This window comes from Staurois parvus, unplaced genomic scaffold (genome assembly GCF_062004578.1).
Source record: "Staurois parvus isolate SC_StPar_1 unplaced genomic scaffold, SC_StPar_1.0 ptg000610l, whole genome shotgun sequence".
In the NCBI taxonomy this organism is placed as follows: Eukaryota; Metazoa; Chordata; class Amphibia; order Anura; family Ranidae; genus Staurois; species Staurois parvus.
This window is the reverse complement of record NW_028318406.1, coordinates 898,831-912,335: the sequence shown is the minus strand read 5'-3', so window position 1 is coordinate 912,335 and position 13,505 is coordinate 898,831. Positions and strand designations below refer to the sequence as shown.

Sequence of the window (13,505 nt, the reverse complement as noted above, 5' to 3'; positions counted from 1 at the left end):
AGGGCAATTTTCAGCTTTCAGCGCTTTCACACTTTGAATGACAATTGCGCAGTCATGCAACACTGTACCCAAATAAATTTTTTACCATTTTTTTGAGACAGATAAAGCTTTATTTTGGTGGTATTTATTCACTGCTGGGATTTTAATTTTTTTTGCTATGTAAATGAAAAAGTCCAAAAATTTTGAACAAATATTTCATCATAAATCTTTGCCAAAATGTATCCATTATCTTTTTAGTAAAAAAACAAAAAAAACAAATTAGTTTAAACCAAAAATTATAATTTTTAAACATTTTCTTTTACATTTTTATTTTATTTTTTTATATTATTATTTTTTATTTATTTTTATTTTTTTACATACTGTAACCCTAGCAGTACAGTGTCACCTTGGTGACACTGTACTACTTGGGGTTGATGAAGATTTTTTTTTTTTTTTTACAATGATTGCTTTTACACCCATATAGGATGTAAAAGCAATCATTTCTCTTTCTCTCTGTGTGCATTCCTGCACTCATTGAGAAGTACTGAGTGAGCTGTGATTGGTCACAGCTTGTCACATGGTACAAGGCTGTTGTGAATAGCCTTGTACCATGTGACCTCTGTGATCATTCACAGATTTCACACGTAGTAAGCAGTGATGTCACAAGTGACATCTTGCTTACTACTTTGCATGTGATTACTGATTGGCCAATCAGTGATCACATGATCGGGACCTCGTACAGAGGTCCCGTCCGACGATCGGTGTTTCACTGTGTCCGGAGGACACAGCGGGCACCGGATCGCGGTGCTGCACGCTCCCAGGAAGTGCGCACAAGCAGGGTGCGGGGAGGCCGTTCATAAACGGCCACCCGACCCTGTACTGCCACCGTCCGGCCGTTTATATGCAACGGCCGGTCGGGAAGTGGTTAATATAAAAATAAGACAAGAGTCTATGCAAGTCCAACAGCGGAAATTGTAGCCAAAACCTGGGTCAAGAGCCAGGAAGAATCGTCGCCAGAGCCGGGATCAGGAGCCAGGAAGAATGGTCGTCAGAGCCAGGGTCAGAAGCCAGGAGGAGTCTTAGCCAAAGCCGAGTCGGTATCCAGGAAAGCAATGAGTAGCTAAACAGGAGCTTGCTGTTGTGCAACAGACAGGATACGAATGCAATGGACAGCCACAAACAGCAGACTTATATGTGATAAGCCGCCGCCTCCTAGGGGAGGAGCCGCAGAGGGCTGAAAGCATAAAGGATCCCACAATGCTTTGCAGACACCTAAGATGGATGCCAGCACATGGAGCAGCACAAGGTCTGAGTCAAGGTAGGACCTTGACAACCGGCTACTGAGATCTTAGGGCCTACGCTCGTTCCACCTGGGATTCCATCATCACTCTATAGAGGGTACCGCTACAGCTACATCAGCAGTCTGTTTCTACTCCTCCCTTCCCAGTGTAATAATCTTTTTTACAATTTATTGGCAGCAGCGGGACACATGATGTGTTCCGCAGTAATGGATCTTATGTGAAAGTAACCCCGTCCGGGAACACATACACATACTCGGGGAATATGATCAAGTGATCTCCCTGTGCCGTGCCACCGGAACATATCTCTCGGCAATTGGGCTTCTACACCCTGGCATATAATTCCAACCGGTTGAAGGTGTTTGTGAACTACCTGGACTTCTCCAACAATGCATCGTACCCCACGCACCAAACCCAAACACCGGGCCCAGCAGCAATCCCCTCCGCATAGCCACACTAGCAAGCTAACGCCCAGCCCCCCAGAGCCTGATGGCACAACGCAGCTTACAGGGAATCCTGAGTCAGATGGCGATAGTCAGCAACAGTTCCCATCTGGCCTGACCGGCCCTCTTGAACAAAACCCTGAAGCCTTGCTACACAAATTCCGCGCCATAGTGCGCGAGGAGATTACAGTTGCCTCTCGTAAATTATCTTCTGATCTGGTAAGAGGCCTAAAAGAATTGGGCCATCGTGCCCATCAACTAGAACAACGTATGGATCTGGCGTCCACGGTCTTGGAGGGCCATGAACAGGAGGTGGATGATTTGCATGCTGAGCTGGACACTTTAAAAGACAAATTGGAAGATGCTGAGAATAGAGCCCGCAGAGATAATCTCCGCATCCGCGGGATCCCTGAGGCAATCACCGATCTACAGGGTACTGCTACTGCTCTATTCCAGGAACTGGCTCCCGAGATCCCCTTGGGACGACTGGAGTTTGATCGTATGCATAGAGCTTTAGCTCCTAAGCCCACGGAGGGCCCTCCCAGGGACATTATCATTAAATTCCACTTTTACCGCACTAAAGAACGTCTATTACAGGAGGCTTGGAATCGTCCGGCTTTGGAATTCCAGGGTCACTTTGTTCAGCTGTTTGCGGATTTCTCCCAAGTCACGATTGCCAAACGTCGTACCCTGAGACCATACCTCCAGATTTTACAATCAGCTGATATTAAGTACAGATGGGGCTTTCCTTTCAAGCTCTCTTTCTCCTTCCAAGGTCGTCAGTTCCAATCTTCTTCACCAGCGGATCTTCGCCGCCACTTTCAGGAACTGAAATTGGAATTACCACACTCCCAGAACGAGGAAGCTACAGTTTCTACACGCCCTCGGAGTTCCCAGTCTTCATGTAAATCTTCTCCAAGTCAGACTAGCTCTCAGGCTCTTCGATCTCTACAGGCCCAGCGTTTCCAGGAGGTTTCTGAGACTTGACATTCTGTGCCCGGTTGGATTTTTCACATTTGTTTTTTTCTTACTCTTTGAGATGTGGGCGATGTCACCCATATGTGTTTCTATGCAGTTATGCCTTGTAGCACTTTCTCCACAGTGGCTAGTGCCTAAATAACCATGTTAGTTCTGTATAGAGACTTCTACTTATGTCATAGTTGATGGGCGGATCTCAGGCCGCAGGTCTGACCCTCCGGCTATTTTGGAGCTTCTTCATTTTTGAAGTTCGAGCCTACTGAGATTCATATTGCCTTACTAGCCATTTATAGGTTAATTGTTCCTGGGTTTATTAGCCTAAATTGTTTGTTTGGTATTTTCTTGCCTTAACTGAGTCGAGTAGTTCCGGTGGACTAAGGTGTCCCCCTTCAAGCTGGTTAGTGGACTGGATTGGTTTCCTGCCCGCTATCCAGCCTTTTTGTGGGTATTTCACCCACAGTGGATTATTAAAACTTGTTTGTGCTAATCTTACTGTTTCATATGAATATTGCTTGTATACCAGATGGTTTCTTGTTTTCTTCCTTTTTTCCTGTCTTTTTTTCTCTGTTTCTTGTCATGTGTGTTTTGTGTTTTTATACATTTTTTTTCAGGGCTCTTGGGGATTGTGGCGAAGATGATCTCTTTCCCTTCCGATTGCCATGTCGCTAAAGTGGTTATCCTTGAATGTTCAGGGCATGAACTCTCCGCAAAAACGGGTAAAGATTTTTAAGTTTCTCCGGGCTCGCCATGTCGACATTGCTTGTCTGCAGGAAACTCATTTTTCAAATACCTCTGCCCCTAAATATTTAGATGCACGCTACCCTCAGGTTTTTCAGGCTACTGGCCCTACTAAACAAAGGGGAGTCCTTGTTGCTTTTCATGGCAAAACCCCATTTGTTTGTGTGAAGCGTATTGCTGATCCAAGCGGCAGATATCTTTTATTACAGGGCACGATTCAGGGTATCGATGTTACAATACTGACCTATTATGCTCCTAATGTTAACCCTGGACCCTTTCTATCACATATCTGCTCCCTCCTGGCTGTCCATCAATGTCCATCTGTTGGCAGGAGATTCTAATTTAGTATTAAATCCATCCCTAGATAAATACCCTGCAGAAACTTCTAATTATTCCGCGTCGGCCAAATCTTTCAACCGTACGTTAAGTACCCATGACCAGGTAGATCTATGGTGTGTATTTCACCCCCGGGGAAAAGATTATACTTACTACTCTCGCCCTCATCATTCTCATTCAAGAATTGACCATGCTTTTGTGTTGCGTAAACATCTTCCCTCAGTACGCTCCGTCTCTATCCTCACAGTCCCATGGTCCGATCATGACCCCATTTTTGTGGTTTGTCGATCTCTCCTCTGTAAGCCATCCTACTCCTCTTGGATTATGAATGACTATCTACTTTCACTGAAGGAGATTCAGGCGGAACTAGTGCGTAAATCCCAAGAATATTTTCAGCTAAACTCGGGTTCTGTCTCTTCTTCGGTGACGTTGTGGGAAGCTTACAAGGCTGTTCTACGGTGTCATATTATTCAGATAGCTTTGAGGCGGAAGAGGGATAGACAACGTAAACAGAGTCAGCTGGAATCAAAGTTAGCTTCTGCATCGGCTCACTTTAAGCAGGTACCAACCCCATTGAACCGTAGGTTGTTAGATCAGGCTCGCCTGGAACTAGATCTCTGTTTGACTGATGAGGCTGAGCGTTCTTTGCGATGGACACGCCAGAAATGGTATAGTAAAGCAAATAAACCAGATTCCATGTTAGCACGTAGATTGCGCTCTTTCGCGCACCATCTTAAACCGATTTCTCTACGCACACGTCAGAATGTTCTCACCAGTAATCCTGTAGCGGTATTGGAGGAGTTCCAGCATCGACTAGCCAGACTTTATGCGGATCCTACACGGGATGATAATCAATCTATCTCTGACTTTCTAGCTCATTTGTCCTTACCTACTCTGACCCAGGCCCATAAAGACCTGATGTACCGTGACATTCAGGTATCGGAAGTTCTGCAATGCATTGCAGACCTGAAGATGGGCAAACGCCTAGGTCCAGATGGATACACGGCTTCATATTACAAAAAATTGGCTGATGTGCTTGCCCCTCACCTTGCTGCTATGTTCAATGCGGTGAAGAGAGGTGCAAACTGTTCCCCTGAGTCTTTGACTGCTAACGTGGTTATGATCCCCAAACCAGATTGGGACCATTCCTCCTGGGCAAATTACAGACCAGTTTCTCTTATTAACATTGACATGAAAATTCTCACTAAGATTTTAGCCACTCGTTTGAATTCTTTCCTTTCTCGCTTGATTAAGAAGGACCAGGTGAGTTTTGTCCCCCACAGACAAGCTGGAGATGCCATCAGACTTATTATACAGTTACAACATTTGGCCCATACTCGCAAAATTGATATGATGCTCCTATCTTTAGACATCAATAAGGCCTGGCCTTATCTGATGTCAGTCCTCCATCAATTTGGCTTTGGTCCCTCCTTCTTGCGTTGGATTTCCTTGCTATATACTTCCCCTCAAGCAAAACTCAAATATTATGGTTTTGAGTCTCTGTTTTCGATTGGCAGGGGAACTAGACAAGGTTGCCCACTTTCTCCCATACTATTTATGTTGGCTTTGGAACCGTTGGCGGAAGCCATTCGTATACATCCTGATATTAAGGGAATAGACGTAGCTGGTTCCCAACACAAGTTATCTATGTTCGCAGACAATATATTGTTATCGGTTACGAACCCGGGGTTTACTTTGCCAAACTTACTGGCGGTTTTGGATTCCTTTGCAGGTCTCTCAGGCCTCCAGGTTAACCCTGCCAAGTCCAAAGCTATGTGGATTACCCTCTCACCATCACTTTTGGAGACTCTGAAACATTTGTTTCCTTTTCAATGGCTTTCTGCCTTGCCGTATTTGGGAATCAAGCTTACTCTGACTTACAAAGGTCTTTACCGGGCTAATTTCCCCACTGTTTTTAATGACTTGAAGGAGTTGTTATCCTCCTGGTCTCATTATCCGCTTTCGTGGTTCGGTAGAATCAATGCGGTCTGCATGACTTACCTTCCCAAATTATAGTACGTGTTTCGAGTTTTACCAGTCCCTGTTCCTTCACATTGCGTATTCATCACGAAAACTCCTGTCTTTCATCTGGAGCTCCTCCCGACCCAGAATCAGTAATCAAATCTTTTTTGCTTGTAAGACCGAGGGTGGGTTATCTGTCCCAAACCTTCAGTCTTACTATCTGGTGGCCAATATTGCCCCCTTAGCCCACCTCCATGCATCTCACCATTTTCCCTTGTGAGCTACTGTAGACTTGATGGACTCCCACCCGATTCCGCTCTCTTCTTTACCATGGCTTCCTTCTAATCATTGACCCTCATCCCTTAGTCCGACGTTGATGCTAACGCTCCGTCCTTGGGACTCCATTAAATATTCTGCTGGACTTATTTCTGCCCATCTACCGTTACTACGGTTGCTACACAATCCATTATTTCCCCCAGGTCGTGACAATCCTGGACAGTTTGCTTGGTGGCAAGCAAATGGCTTCCATGATATTCATTCTATGCTCTCTCCCACTCGGATACTCACCTTTGAAACTCTGTGCTGTTCTTACAATATCCCGTTGCGGGAACATTTTGGATACCTTCACTTTATCAGTACTTTAATACAGACACGTTCGGGACCCTATAGGTTGACCCCCTTTGAAAGTCAATATAGACATAGACCCCATGCTCCGGGCTTAATTTCCCTGGTCTACTCTTCCATTATTTCCCATAGAACTCCTCAGGTCCGTTTTTATCATCAGTTTTGGCAGTCGGAACTTGGGGGCACTCTAGATCAGCAGGATTCGCGGATCATGACGCAACAATTATCTAAATGTTCTAGGAATGTTATCATTCTAGAAAATGCCTACAAGGTTCTTTATGGATGGTATTACACGCCTGCTCGTCTGGCTCATTTTATTCCCACATATTCCCCGACTTGTTTTCGAGGTTGTCAACAGACGGGTACCATGGTCCATATTTGGTGGTCTTGCCCCAAGGTGTGCAGATTGTGGATCAGAGTTTATGCCCTTCTTCGCACTATGTTTCACTCAGACATTAAACGCAACCCGTACGAAGCGCTGTTATTTAAACCATTATTATTATTATTACATCGAGTTTATATAGCGCCAAAGGGTTTGCTCAGCGCTGTACAATAGAGGGGGGGACAATACATGAAACAGTACAGCAACAACAACAGCACACAAGGGGTTAGAGGGCCCTACTCTTTCAAGCTTACAATCTAGGAGGGAGGGGGTAGTGGTACAGGAGGAAGTGGCTGTGGGGGATGGAGTGGTAGGAGGAATGAAGGAGAACGGCTGTTAGGTGAGGGTGGGGTAGGCTTCCCTGAAGAGGTGGGTTTTCAGGGAGCGCCTGAAGGTGAAAAGGGAAGGTGACAGTCTGATGGATTGGGGTAGTGAGTTCCAGAGGATGGGGGAGGACCTGGAGAAGTCTTGCAGTCGTGCGTGGGAGGAGGAGACCAGGGAGCAAGATAGAAGGAGGTCCTGTGAAGAGAGAAGGGTACGGGTAGGGTGGTACCTGGGAATCAGGTTGGTGAGGTAGTTAGGGGCAGTGTTGTGAATGGCTTTGTAGGTCAGAGTGAATAGTTTGAATTTGATGCGTTGGGCAATAGGGAGCCAGTGGAGGGATAGGCAGAGGGGGGTGGCAGAGGTGGAGCGGCTGGTGAGGTGGATGAGTCTGGCCGCTGAGTTCAGGATGGTCTGAAGTGGGGAGAGCTTGCACTGGGGTATGCCGGTGAGGAGGGAGTTGCAGTAGTCGAGGCGTGAGATAATCAGGGAGTGTACGAGTAGTTTAGTGGTGTCTGGGGTAAGGAAGGAGCGTATCTTGGCGATGTTGCGAAGGTGGAGCCTGCATGTGTTTGTAAGTGATTTGACATGAGGTTGGAAGGAAAGGTTTGAGTCCAGAATGACGCCAAGGACTTTGGCTTGCGGGGCGGGATTGATGGTGGTGTTGTTGGTAGTGATGGTTAGGATGGGGGGGGGGGGCACGGGGAGGGGGAAAGACGAGAAGCTCGGTTTTGGAGAGGTTAAGCTTGAGGAAATGGAGCGACATCCAGTCAGAGATGTCGTTTAGAAGGTGAGTGATGCGGGCGGAGAATGTGGGGGTGAGGTGAGGGGTGGAGAGGTAAATTTGAGTGTCATCAGCATAGAGGTGGTAGTTGAAGCCATGGGAGTGTATGAGTTTGCCAAGGGAGGAGGTGTAGATGGAGAAGAGAAGGGGTCCAAGGACAGAGCCCTGGGGGACCCCAACAGAGAGGGGGAGGGAAGGGGAGGTGGCATCGTTGTAGGAAACGCTGAAGGAGCGTCGGGATAGGTAAGAGGAGAACCAGGAGAGAGCGGTGTCTCTGATGCCAAGGGAGAGTAGTTTATTAAGGAGGAGGGGGTGGTCAACTGTGTCGAAGGCCGCGGAGAGGTCCAGGAGAAGGAGGACAGAGTAGTCGCCTTTGGCTTTGGCGGTTAGTAGGTCGTTGCTGATTTTGAGGAGGGTGGTTTCGGTGGAGTGTAGGGGACGGAAGCCGGACTGTAGTGGATCAAGGAGGTTGTTGTCAGTTAGGTGGACGCTTAGGCGATCGTAGACTAAGCGCTCGAGGAGCTTGGAAGTGAGTGGCAGCAGGGAGATGGGTCTGAGGTTGTTTGGGTCAGTGGGGTCCAGGGAGGGCTTTTTGAGTATGGGGGTGATGTGCGCATGCTTCAGAGGGGTGGGGAATACGCAGATAGAGAGGGAGAGATTGAAGATGTGGGTGAGGGAGCGGATGAGGGAAGAGGGGGGTGACCGGAGGAGTTGAGAGGGGATAGGGTCCAGGGGGCAGGTAGTGAGGCGGGCTTCTGAGAAGACTCTGGTGACTTCCTCAGTGGTAGTAGGGCTGAAGGAATGCAGTGCTGGGGGGGTTACGGTAAGCGGAGCCTTGGGTGTGGTGGGGGGCAGTGCGGTTGCGAGGTCAGAGGAGGGGAGAGATGAGGGGGTGATGGGGGGGGGGCTAGGTGGGGAGGTAGATTGCGAGTTGATTATGTCCTTACAGATTGCGTCAATCTTGTTGTGGAAATGAGTGGCAATCTTGTGGGCGGTAAGTGAGGTACTGAGTGGAGGAGGGGGGGGGGGGGGAGAGCAGGGAGTTGAAGGTGGAGAAGAATCGGCGAGGGCAGGTGGAGAGGGTGTTGATCAAGTTAACAAAGTAGGCCTGCTTGGCGGTGTGGAGGGAGGAGGTGTAGGTGAGGAAGGCAGATTTGTAGAGGGAGAACGCATGAGGGGACCTGGTTTTGCGCCATAGTCTCTCCAGTGCGCGACTGCGACGTTTGAGGCATTTAGTATGGTCGTTCTGCCATGGTTGGAGCGGTCTAGGTTTGATGTTGCGTGTGGTTAGGGGTGCCAGAGAGTCTAGGGTAGCTGATAGTGAGTCGTTGTACGCGGTGGTGGCTAGGTCAGGACATGACAGTGGAAGGATGCTGTCGTGTAGGCAGTCGGCAGTCGAGTGGAGGGGGGCCGGGTTCAGGTTGCGGAGGTTGTGGCTGGTGAGGGTTTGGCGCTCTGGGGGGGGGGGAGTTAAGGGAAGGGGAGATGGGGAACATGAGGAGGTGGTGGTCGGAGAGAGGTAAGGGGGTGTTAGTGAAATGGTTGAGGGTACAGAGGTGGGAGAAGACGAGGTCCAGGGTGTTCCCATTGATGTGGGTGGAGCACTGAGTGTACTGTGAGCGCGAAGGAGGAGGTTAGGTGGAGGAGTTGGGAAGTAGCCAGGTTGTTGTCGTTGATGGGGATATTGAAGTCCCCAAGGATGATGGTCGGTAGCTCAGAGGAGAGGAAGAAAGGAAGCCAGGCGGCGAAGTCATCCAGGAAGCAGGGTATGGATCCGGGGGGCCTGTAGATCACTGCGATCCTTAGGGGGGTGGGGGTGAAGAGCCGGATGCAGTGAGCCTCGAAGGAGGAGAAGGATAGGGAGGGGGGGTTAGGGAGGACCTGGAAGGTGCTCAGCGGTGATAGGAGCAAGCCGACACCACCACCTCTGTGACCGCTCAGTCTTGGTGAATGGGACCAGACGAGACCTCCATGGGAGAGTGCCGCAGGTGAGGTAGAGTCAGTGGCCTGTACCCAGGTTTCGGTGATGGCTAGGAGGTTGAGGGAGTGGGAGATAAAAAGGTCATGGATGGCGGTAAGCTTGTTGCAGACCGAGCGGGCGTTCAGGAGTGCAACCGAGAGAGGGGGGATGGATGCGGGGAGGAGGGGCACAGGTATGAGGTTGAGGGGGTTGCGGCTGCTGGCGAGAGCAGGGGGGACCCTAGAGGGGGGGTGAGGTGGTGAGGGGCCAGGATTCGGGGAGATGTCCCCAGCGAATAGAAGGAGAAGGGTGAGGAAGGTGGCATGGGAATGGGAAGTGCAGGAGCGTGTGGGTCTGATAGTGGTGGCACGTGGATCGATGGGGGAGTGGAGTAGCAGGAGAAGGTGGTGAGTGCCGTAGTGGGGAGAGGGGAGAAGTGAAGGGGCAATGTAGAGCTGTTTTGAGGGGGTAGGCGGGTAGAGGGAGGCGATTTTTGGGATGGAGGAGAGGAAAACGAGGAGGAGGAGTGCAGGTGGCATGTTGGGGTGAGTGGAGTGCTGGTCGGGTCGGTTCCTGGTGGTCAGGGATGGACTCAGGGCTAGTGAGGAGGGCCCTGGGGAGGCTGGCAGGTCAGTGGGGATCGGGGGACGGAGCGGCGGTGGCCCGGGCCAATTCCTGGCAATCCGGTTCGGCCGTGACTGAAATCGAGGCCGCGGCTTCGGGTGCGGGGTAGGCCGCAAGTCCCGGAGCTCTGGGAAAAAGGTCCAGTGGCCTTCCCTGGCCGACGAGCAGGGACTGGAGAGTCGTGAGGGCCCCGCTAGGGTCTGCTGCCGCCCAGATGGCAGCGGATTGGGGCCAGGGGCGCAGGAGCTCGCCGCCACACGTCCGGTCCGCCGGATGTCCGGAAATACTATTAGTGGGCCTACTTCATCCTGAATGGCAGTTAGCATCGCACTTGTTCATGGCCACCAAGCTGACGATTGCAAGAGCTTGGAAGACTCCCCTCCTCAGCTTCGAGGCTGTCAAAAACCGGATTAACTTTATAATGGTCAATGAAAAGTTGATAGCTATACTGTTAGACACCCATACAAAATTTTTACAGACATGGCATCCTTGGCTTGATATAGCTCAACCGTCAATATTCAACCAGTCCCTCTTGTCGATATAAAACTTATATATCAGCTTATTTTTTCACCTTTGGTATAATTCTTTTCTCTGCCGTGGTCCCCTGGAGCCCCCCCCTTTTTTGTTTTTTTGTTGTCTCTTTGTTTGTCTTCTTTCTCTTCTCTAGTCATCTCCTGTACTGTCTGCAGTCTCTGGTCATCCCCTGCACTGTCCACAGTCTCTTGGTCATCCTCTGTACTGTGTCCGCAGTCTCTGGTCATCCCCTGTACTGTCCGCAGTCTCTGGTCATCCCCTGTACTGTCCGCAGTCTCTGGTCATCCCCTGTACTGTCCACAGTCTCTGGTCATCCCCTATACTGTCCGCAGTCTCTTGGTCATCCCCTATACTGTCCGCAGTCTCTTGGTCATCTCCTGTACTATGTCCGCAGTCTCTGGTCATCTCCTGTACTATGTCCGCAGTCTCTGGTCATCTCCTGTACTGTCCACAGTCTCTGGTCATCTCCTGTACTATGTCCGCAGTCTCTGGGCACATCTCCTGTACTGTGTCTGCAGTCTCTGCTCATCTCCTGTACTATGTCTGCAGTCTATTGGTTCAGAATATTTTTTTTCTTGTTTTCCGCCTCTAAAATCTAGGTGCGTCTTATGGAGCGAAAAATACGGTATATAGCAAAGAGACAGCCCAATCCAGCAAAGAGACATCCCCATAAGTTCATCAAAGAGACAGCCCAATCCAGCAGATGGCCCAATCCAGCAGAGACATCCCCGAATATTGAGCAAAGAGACATCCCAGTTCAGCAGATACATCCCAATAGTTTTAGCAGAGACCTCCCCATATATTAAGCAAAGAGACGTCCCAATCAAGCAAAGAGAAATCCCCATATTTTCATCAAAGAGACATCCCCATATATTCAGCAAAAAGACAGCCCAGTCCAGCAAAAAAGACAGCCCAATCCAGCAGAGACATCCTCATATTTATAGCAAAGAGACATCCCCATTTAGCAAAGACACATCCTCATATATTCAGCAAAGAAACAGCCCAATCCAGCAGATGGCCCAATCCAACATAGACATTCCCATATATTCAGCAAAGAGACATCCCAATCCAGCAAATAGACAGCCCAATCCAGCAAAGAGACTTCCCCATATATTCAGCAAAGTGGCATCCTTGCATATTCAGCAAAGTCACATCCCAATCCAGATAAGAGACATCCCCATATACTCAGCAAACGGACATCCCCATATATTCAGCAAAGAGACAGACCAATCCAGCAAAGAAACAGCCCAATCCAGCAGATGGCTCAATCCAGCAGGGACATCTGCATATATACAACAAAGAGACAGCCCGATCCAGCAAAAAGACATCCCCATATATTCTGCAAAGAGACATCCCAATCCAGCAAATAGCCCAATCCAGCAAAGAGACTTCCCCATATATTCAGGAAAGAGACATCCCCATATATTCAGCAAAGGGATATGCCCATATATTCAGCAAAGACACATCCCAATCCAGCAAAGAAGCATCCTCATACAATCAACAAAGAGACATCCCCATATATTAAGCAAAGAGACAACCCAATCCAGTGAAAGGCCCGATCCAGCAGAGACATCCCTATATATATAGCAAAGAGACATCCCAATTGCAATTGTTTTCCCCCTGATGAAGCCACGTGACCCTGTGGCGTAACGCGTAGGGGAGGGGCTCTGACGTCACGACGCCGCGGTGGACGAGCGGCATTTACAAACACAGGATCTGGGCACAGCTCTGTTGGATACAGCTCTGTGGGAGACAGCACAATGTAAGTGGCAACTTATTCATAATAAAAGATTTAACCTCACAAAGGATAAGGCACTATTGTGGCTCTTTCTTACATGGTATCCCAATTTACTGGGAGGAGGAAATACTACTGATAACCATCCCTACTATCCATTGAGGCTCAGTGTGGAAGGAGGAAAAAGGGAGACCTCTGGTGGCAGGAAAAAGGCAATATAGATCCATGGCATGGATGGATATATATACATAATATGAAGATTACTACCTAGTCCTGAGAGGACAAAAAGCGCTGTTAGCCACTGTGTTTGGCTAAATAAGGAGGTGAGCGCACATCTATCTATAGAGCACGGGGAGTGTGGCACAGCACTGAATTTGTCACCGAATAAATTTAAAGTATAAAGAGGACTATTTTTTAGTATTGAATCAGTATTTATTTTGTTGAGCACTATATGTTGCACTGATTTGAAGCACAAAAAGTTTTTTCATAGCACTATTTATATGATCACTTGTATATATGGAGCGCGGCACCTGTATATGTATCTGAAGATATATATACACATTTTGTTATATATTACATGTTTCACACAGATAATGAGTATTGTGTAAAGTGTTGATGCACCATTTATTTGATTTAATAGTTTGGTAGATAATTTATTGCACAAGGGGAGTATCACATTTTGGCTCACGAGTATTACTATATATTCTGCACTATTTCAACTGGTAATTGCACTGTCATGCAATGCTGCACCCAAACAAAATTATGTCCTTTTTTCACACAAATAGAGCTTTCTTTTGGTGGTATTTG

General features: G+C 48.4%; 1 protein-coding gene across 5 annotated transcripts in view; it reads left to right on the top strand.

Annotated features, from left to right (window-relative positions):
• The window catches only part of LRRC71 (leucine rich repeat containing 71), a 138,665-nt gene that overhangs the window by 30,669 nt on the left and 94,491 nt on the right, over nucleotides 1–13,505 (top strand). For 3 of the 5 annotated variants that reach the window (XM_089693029.1, XM_089693028.1, XM_089693027.1), the window contains exon 3: nucleotides 3,310–3,414. The exons of the other annotated variants lie outside the window; for them this stretch is intronic. In XM_089693029.1, the coding sequence (XP_089549155.1) occupies nucleotides 3,310–3,414 (105 nt within the window). The remainder of the gene's footprint in view (nucleotides 1–3,309; nucleotides 3,415–13,505) is intronic. 5 annotated transcript variants of the gene reach the window in all.